Genomic DNA, 7,288 nt, shown 5'->3' on the forward strand with positions numbered 1-7,288 from the left:
AAGTTTTTGTTTGCATAATATGTGTGTGTTCTGTGTATATTTATTATGTATATATAAATACACACAAATACAGTATATGTTTTGAAAATATTTACATGTATGAATTTTTCTGAAATATATACATGTATGTGTGTGTACTTATATATACATAATAAATATACACAGTACACACACATATATTATGTAAACAAGAATTTTTATTTTGGATGTGATTAATCGCGATTAATCATTTGACAGCACTATTATTTTTAAAAAACAAGTTGAAGTAATGAAATATGCTTCAAGAAAAGCACATACCATTGATTAACCACCATGTAGTTCACAGTAGCAAGTTATCATTAAAATCAATTTCTCTATGGAGAAAATGAATATTATTTTTACATCTGGAACACCACTGTTGCACTCTATTGCCTTATTGTATTATCATATATTTCCCATGGGCTAATAGTTATCTGCTCTCTAGATAACTATTCATGTTGGCCAATGAAAAATCCACAGTAGTGCCAAATAATAGTTAAGAGTTCAAAGGTAAACCAAGCTCACAATATTTGAGAGTAAACAGTAAAGAAACAGAATAAGAAAATATACTGTTGCACCTTTATGTGTAGTACTTTTATATTGTAATTCATACATTTGTTTGAGTCAAACCAAGGGTAAATCCAATGTGCAAATATGATGAAAACCCTCTAAATTCACACTAAAGTCACATGGGGACTCACTTTATCCGATTTTATACCCACATATGAAAGTAAACAAAATCTATATTGGTTCATACTAGTACTGTCATCCCAAAACCCCAGATCTAGCATTTGTAACAGAAAAAAAAAAATCAGATTTGGGTCACATTGATCTGTGTGAATGTAGCCACAGTGTTTGAGTTTGTTTGATAGCTTGCTGTCTTTCCCTGCCGCTCCGATGAAAATGTCCTAGAACGCCCCTGTCCACTTTGATCAGTCTCACCACCAAAATAGCATGCACCACTTTTTGTTTTTTTTTAACAATCACAGACACACACACTTTCAGTCTCTGCTTGATTCCCTAGTCGCTTGCACAGGCACTTTTTGCCTAACAGCAAAAAACCAATGGAGAAGACAAGAAACCCTGTGAACTAGTTTCCATTCTTTGTCCTCCATAGTAAAAAGAAACGTCTCCAAAGACAATACCTCATTGCATTTTGGTCACAGTCCTCTATGAAATCTGACAAAACTGCAGGAAGGTTTATAAGTCTGATTGATTTTTTTAGCTGTCATTGAGTCTTCTTTAAAGGTGAAGTGTGTCATTTCATGTTAAATACCCTAAAAAGTATATAAACACTGTCCATTTGTTGACACAAACGGCACAGAAATTACACTTCACCTTTAAACTGATGTCACAAACCAATGTTTATTCACTCAAATCTATTGTAAAATTAATGACAGAATTTTTATTTTTGGGTGAACTATCCCTTTAACATAAACTGGGACATATATGTAGAAGATACAAGGAAATACTAAAATATTGTTCCCTTTGGGTCAGTTGTTGTTTATAGAGCTGATGTACTCACACAGCGATAAAGACTGAAATGTGCTCCACACCACACCACACCAATCAACAGCACAGATTCAACTAAAAAGATCATGGGTTATTGTCATGAAAACAAACGCTTCATATGCAGTAGAAACCATGTTTCCTTCTGCTAGGAGAAAGGCAGCTTTCAGGGACCAGTAATGGACCAATAAAAGCAGCAGGTGCAGTGCATCATGGGTAACAGTCTCGCTGCCCACGGCGATACAGTCTTTTATATACAAATTAAAAATTCCTCCCATGGCCTGTATCCTCGGCACGACCGTGTCCTCATATGTCGCACAAGAGGCAAAAAACTTTTTGCCTTTTTCCTTGCAGCTCCGTATTCCCAGTCTCTTTTATGGGCCTCTCAGTACTCCCACTCATCTGTCTTCATATCCAGGTAACTAAGGATATTCTGGGCATGTTTAACAGCTTGCTTACGGGCATTTTTGGTCCCCTGGTCACCCTGAGGGTCCACAGCATCAAGAGCCAGAAGTTGTTTGGTCAGTAGCTCCTCTAATACCATGTAGCTCTTGTCAGCCCTCTTGCCGTCAAAGCCCAAAGCCTGAGCCTGCAGGTCGCACAGGCTGGCTAAGACACGCCACACGGCTGCATGAGGCGGAGGCTCGTCTGATCCGGGGTTACGCCGTCCGAGGGCTTCCCAGAGGTCTAGGAAGGTGATGAGTGCCTGAACTTCCAGCACGGCCCTGCGCCGCGCCTCCCGGATGCAGGGATTTCGCCCCGTGCCCACCTGATCCAGGTGCGTGAGGAGACCTTGCAGCTCCGTCCCCTGTCCTGCAGCACCGTGCCGGAGCACCTCCTCCCGCAGCACTGAGACGCGGCCCCTGATCGCCTCAATTTCACGGATCGAGTCATTCTGCGCTAGATCATACCTGGAGATACAGTGAGTTAACTTCATTAATATAGGTTAAGTAACTAATAATCCATTAAAATAACTATTGATCACATAAGTTGAACACACACGTTAAATTTTGAGTATTAATAATAATCATTTAAATGATATATACTGTATACATTATTTAATATATTTAAAAATGGGGGAAAAAGGTGTTACAAAGGACTTCTTTAAAAAAAATAAAAATTATGAATCCTGAAAAACATAGGAAAAAAATAACATGAATTCCACAAAGTTAAGCAGCAACTGTTTTTAGCATTCATAACAAAAAAAAAATTTTCTTGATATTTGAAATGTTTCTTAATCATTGATGCTCAAGAAACATTTTTGTTATTATTAATGTTGAAAAAAACTTGCAGCTTAATATTTTTGTGGAATTATGTTTTGAAACCCAAACTTGTTTTGAATGGTAATGTTTGTAAAATTGTAATACTTGTAATACCTGAAAGTAATACATTTATTCACTTCTTTCAAAAAAAAAAAAAAAATCAATTATTTAAAACTTTTGTATATTAAAATGTTTATCTTTTAACAAAAAATTCTAATTTATATTTTCAAATTTCACCCTTAAATAAGACTACTTGAATGTCTCATAAGTAAACACTAAACAGAATTTCAGTGGTGCTGCATATTGTAGTTTGTGTGTTGATGTGTTACCTGCATGTGTCCTCTCCTTCTCCTTCCAGGTCAAGATGTTTTAGCAGACCGTTGATCTCCTCCACCACTTGTTTTCTGTAGTTCCTCACCGCAGCATTACTAGACACGTCCAGGGCGTCCAGTTCAACCAACAGCTCTGTAAGGATCCTCGCCAGGTGGGCACAGCTATCGCGCCCACTCAGACCCATCAGCAGAGCCACTTCCTGGCACCGGGCACCACTCACCTACACAAGATGAGTTCATCTCAGGTTTTCTTTATTTTACTGTCAACATTGTTTAAGTCGTATCATGGCTAAAATCAGAATGTTTTTTCAAAAATTATTAAAGAGGTTATATACACAAGTTCTAGGGCTGGGCGATAAATCGATAACGATAATTATCGCGTGTTATAAATTTCCTCGATAGACAATAACAAGAGATCGATAAATTTTTGATACAATGTTTATGAGGCAAAGGCAGAACGAAAGAGCGCAACTCATTTGAAGCGCGCCTCTTGGATCAAAGTTTAAATGGCGGCGTGGCGCGAGCTTCACTAGAGCAGATGCGTTCACTCGCTGATGAGTCTCGATCAAACGGTGCTGTGAGGTCCAGTGTGAAGCACTTGCATTCAGCGAAGAACACAAGTAACTCTGTTTACAGCCAGATGATACAGCGCTGACAAACAGGAGAAACACTGTGCGCAACGATACAGTTAGAAGACTTTTTAATCTACAAATTGCCATCATTTACCATAGATTTACTGTAGTAGCACTAACTGCACCATGGTATTGTGTCAGAAATGTGAGTATTTGTGTAGAATTTATATTATTAATGAAGACGTTTTAAATGTATTGAGGAGGATTAATGGAATATAATTACAGTATTTATTTTTGTGATTAAGCTATAGGTATTTATACTAAATTTATTTAGACTAGCTACTGTTTTTCATACAAATACCTAAAAACCATATTACATGCTATATTTGTGGTTTTAACTGTGATTATCATGATCTAAATGTATGCTACTATGGAAGACCAAAAAAACTCAAACAGTCAGAATAATTATATTTCACTATATAAAAAATTAGGTTCCTAAAATAATTACAGATATCACTGATTTTGATAATAAACATAGATCTACATCTGCATCCTAACTTAAGCTACTATTAAATGTGTATTTCTAAGAGATTTCACATGACATGCAAGAAAAAAAAAAAAAATCGTGCGCACAATTTACTAATTCCCTCGATGTACTAAAACGTGCACACGATTACCATTTCGTTCCCTCGATTTACTAATTAGTTCCCTCGATTTGCTAAATCGTGCGCATAATTTACTAATTTGTTCTCTCGATTTATAAATCGTGTGCACGATTTAGCAAATCGAGGGAACGAATTAGTAAATCGAATCGTGCGCACAATTTATAAATCGAGGGAACTAATTAGTCAATCGTGCGCACAATTTATAAATCGAGGGAACTAATTAGTCAATCGTGCGCACAATTTATAAATCGAGGGAACTAATTAGTCAATCGTGCGCACAATTTATAAATCGAGGGAACTAATTAGTCAATCGTGCGCACAATTTATAAATCGAGGGAACTAATTAGTCAATCGTGCGCACAATTTATAAATCGAGGGAACTAATTAGTCAATCGTGCGCACAATTTATAAATCGAGGGAACTAATTAGTCAATCGTGCGCACAATTTATAAATTGAGGGAACTAATTAGTAAATCGTGCGCACAATTTAAAATCGAGGGAACTAATTAGTAAATCGTGCGCACAATTTATAAATCGAGGGAACTAATTAGTAAATCGTGCGCACAATTTATAAATCGAGGGAACTAATTAGTAAATTGTGCGCATAATTTATAAATCGAGGGAACTAATTAGTCAATCGTGCGCACGATTTATAAATCGAGGGAACGAAATAGTAAATCGTGCGCCCGATTTAGCCTACTATTTTTTTTCCTGCATGCCATGTGCAAGGCTCCGTACAAACGTGTTTCTTGATTTGAAACAATATTACTCATTAGAACATGCAGAACTAAGAAATTATTTTTTTCTATTAAGATATTTATTTTGTTAAGGAAAAATGACTGGAAAAGTGTCGTGTTCTGACCATAAAAAATTAACTGTCTGGTTTTCGTACAAAAAAAAACTAACATTTTAATGGCTATTTTCTACTCTCTCTCTCTGACCTTTAAAATAAAAAAGGTCTGTTTTTAACTGCTGTATCTTCACATGTAAAATAAATAACAGTGATTTGCTGGTTAAGATGCAGGATTGTGATTTCTCGTGATATTTTTTTTTGCAATACCACTCACCTGCGCCATGACTTGATTAATATGCTGCACAGCCTCATGCGTGTCATCGGACAACGGCAGCGCCAGCGTTTGAGTGCGGACACGACCCTCCAGTAATTCCTGTACGGCACAGACCCGTGTCAGCGCTTTGTAACGGGCCTTCCTGAGAGGGACACTTCCACCCGTCTTAACCTGAGCCAGCCGCATGGCCACGTCCTGCACAGCCTCCACCAGCTCCTCACTGATCTCAAAGGCATCTTGAGCCTGGCCCTGCCGGAACGGCCCCACAACCCCTTCATTCAGCAAGTTCTGCACCTCCTGGGTCAGCTCCTCAATGGCCAGCCGAGACGGATGCGTAGCGTTGCCCTCCAGGTAGCGAAGCAGACCCTCCACCTCTCCTGCCGCACGCTTCCGAGCCTGCTGAAGCTCCGGCCGGCCCTCCGTCTCCACCTGGGTCAGGAAACAAAACATGGTTGAGAAGAACAAACTAGTGTGACTTCATACCGAACTAAAAAGTTGGATGGCCTGTCCTGACCTTATCGATCTCCAGCAGTAATCGGGTCAGCTCTCGCTCCATTCGTTTGTACTCCCTGTCGCTCTGCAGGCCGCTGTAAGAGCACACCTGTGGGCCCAGGGTGGCAATCTCCCTTTGCACCTCGTCCAGGCGTAACAGGGCTGGGTGCTGCCCGGGGTATGGGCCCTGGGGTCCTGCATAACCTGTGAAGGGTCCTGGCATCTGCGGAGTCTGTGGCTGCTGACTGCCATGATCCATCGTCCTCTTCCCACCATCAAAGGGTTTCCTAAACAGGCTGAAGGAGAAGAGAGAGGTGAGAGCTGGTCAGGATGTGGAAATAGTCACAGTGTGATGTTGGGACAATACAGTGGATGAATTTCAATACAAGTAAAAGAGAAAATTTTTATGGGTAGCTGGCAGGAAAACTACTTTAAACAACATTTTGTTAATTCTTTTATTGTGCAGGTAGAATTTATGAGCTCATACTAACTGATAATAGCAGACTATATAGAATATTGTGAGAAAAATAAATTTTTTACACTACATGACCATTTAAATTAACTAGTGAAAGCAGTAAGACGATTAAAACGGCAAAAAAAAAACGAAATAACAGCACCTAAAATTATACAATTGTTTCTTTAAACAAACTCTAGCACTCAAAATGTTTTGCTTTTGTTTTTGAAAGAAAACTTTTATGCTTACCAAGGCTGTATTTTATTTAATCAAAAACACAGTAAATTATTAATTATAAATGTCTTTACTGTCAGTTTTTGGAATAACTTACTGACCCCAAACTTTTGAACAGTAATGTACATTCAAATGTTATCAAATAAATAAATATAAGTTCACAGACATAGTGTGTGCTTCAACTACACTTATACAGTGGCCTCAAAAACAAGTTTCTGGTCCCCATTGACTTCCATAGTATGGAAAAAAAAACATATGATGTCAGTGGGAACTAGAAACTGTTAGGTTGCCCACATTCTTCAAAATATCATGTTCCACAGAAGAATTACTTCACACGAGATTGGAATGTCATGAGGTTGAGTAAATGATGACAGCATTTGAATTTTTTAGTGAATTATCTCTAAAAGACACACTTAAAATGAATTTTATTGTATTAAATCGAAATAACAAAACATCAGGCAAATATGTGGTGACAAACAAATGTTTCTTCTTCCTAAATTACTCTACCCAGCAGGTAATTTTTAGTGGATGTCGATAATGAGAAGTTCAAAAAGAGGAAAAAGGAAAAAAAAAAAAAAAAAAAAAAATAATAATAATAGTAGTATATAAAATACTTTGTTTGGCCTTCCAAAAGAGGACACGACTAGAAATCAGTGGTTAAGTTGTATTTACAACACTGTTCC

General features: G+C 37.9%; 1 protein-coding gene across 2 annotated transcripts in view; it reads right to left on the minus strand.

Moving 5' to 3' along the window:
- Positions 1 to 597: 597 nt before the first annotated feature.
- LOC107698150 (BAG family molecular chaperone regulator 5-like) overlaps positions 598 to 7,288 on the minus strand; it is a 14,628-nt gene continuing 7,937 nt past the window's right edge. For both annotated transcript variants that reach the window (XM_016499098.1, XM_016499097.1), the window contains exons 2-5: positions 5,940 to 6,213; positions 5,426 to 5,854; positions 3,119 to 3,342; positions 598 to 2,438 (exon numbers count right to left, since the gene is read on the minus strand). In XM_016499098.1, the coding sequence (XP_016354584.1) occupies positions 1,913 to 2,438; positions 3,119 to 3,342; positions 5,426 to 5,854; positions 5,940 to 6,213 (1,453 nt within the window). In that variant the 3' untranslated portion in view covers positions 598 to 1,912. The remainder of the gene's footprint in view (positions 2,439 to 3,118; positions 3,343 to 5,425; positions 5,855 to 5,939; positions 6,214 to 7,288) is intronic.

This window comes from Sinocyclocheilus anshuiensis, unplaced genomic scaffold (genome assembly GCF_001515605.1).
Source record: "Sinocyclocheilus anshuiensis isolate Anshui unplaced genomic scaffold, SAMN03320099.WGS_v1.1 scaffold1734, whole genome shotgun sequence".
Lineage (NCBI taxonomy): Eukaryota > Metazoa > Chordata > Actinopteri > Cypriniformes > Cyprinidae > Sinocyclocheilus > Sinocyclocheilus anshuiensis.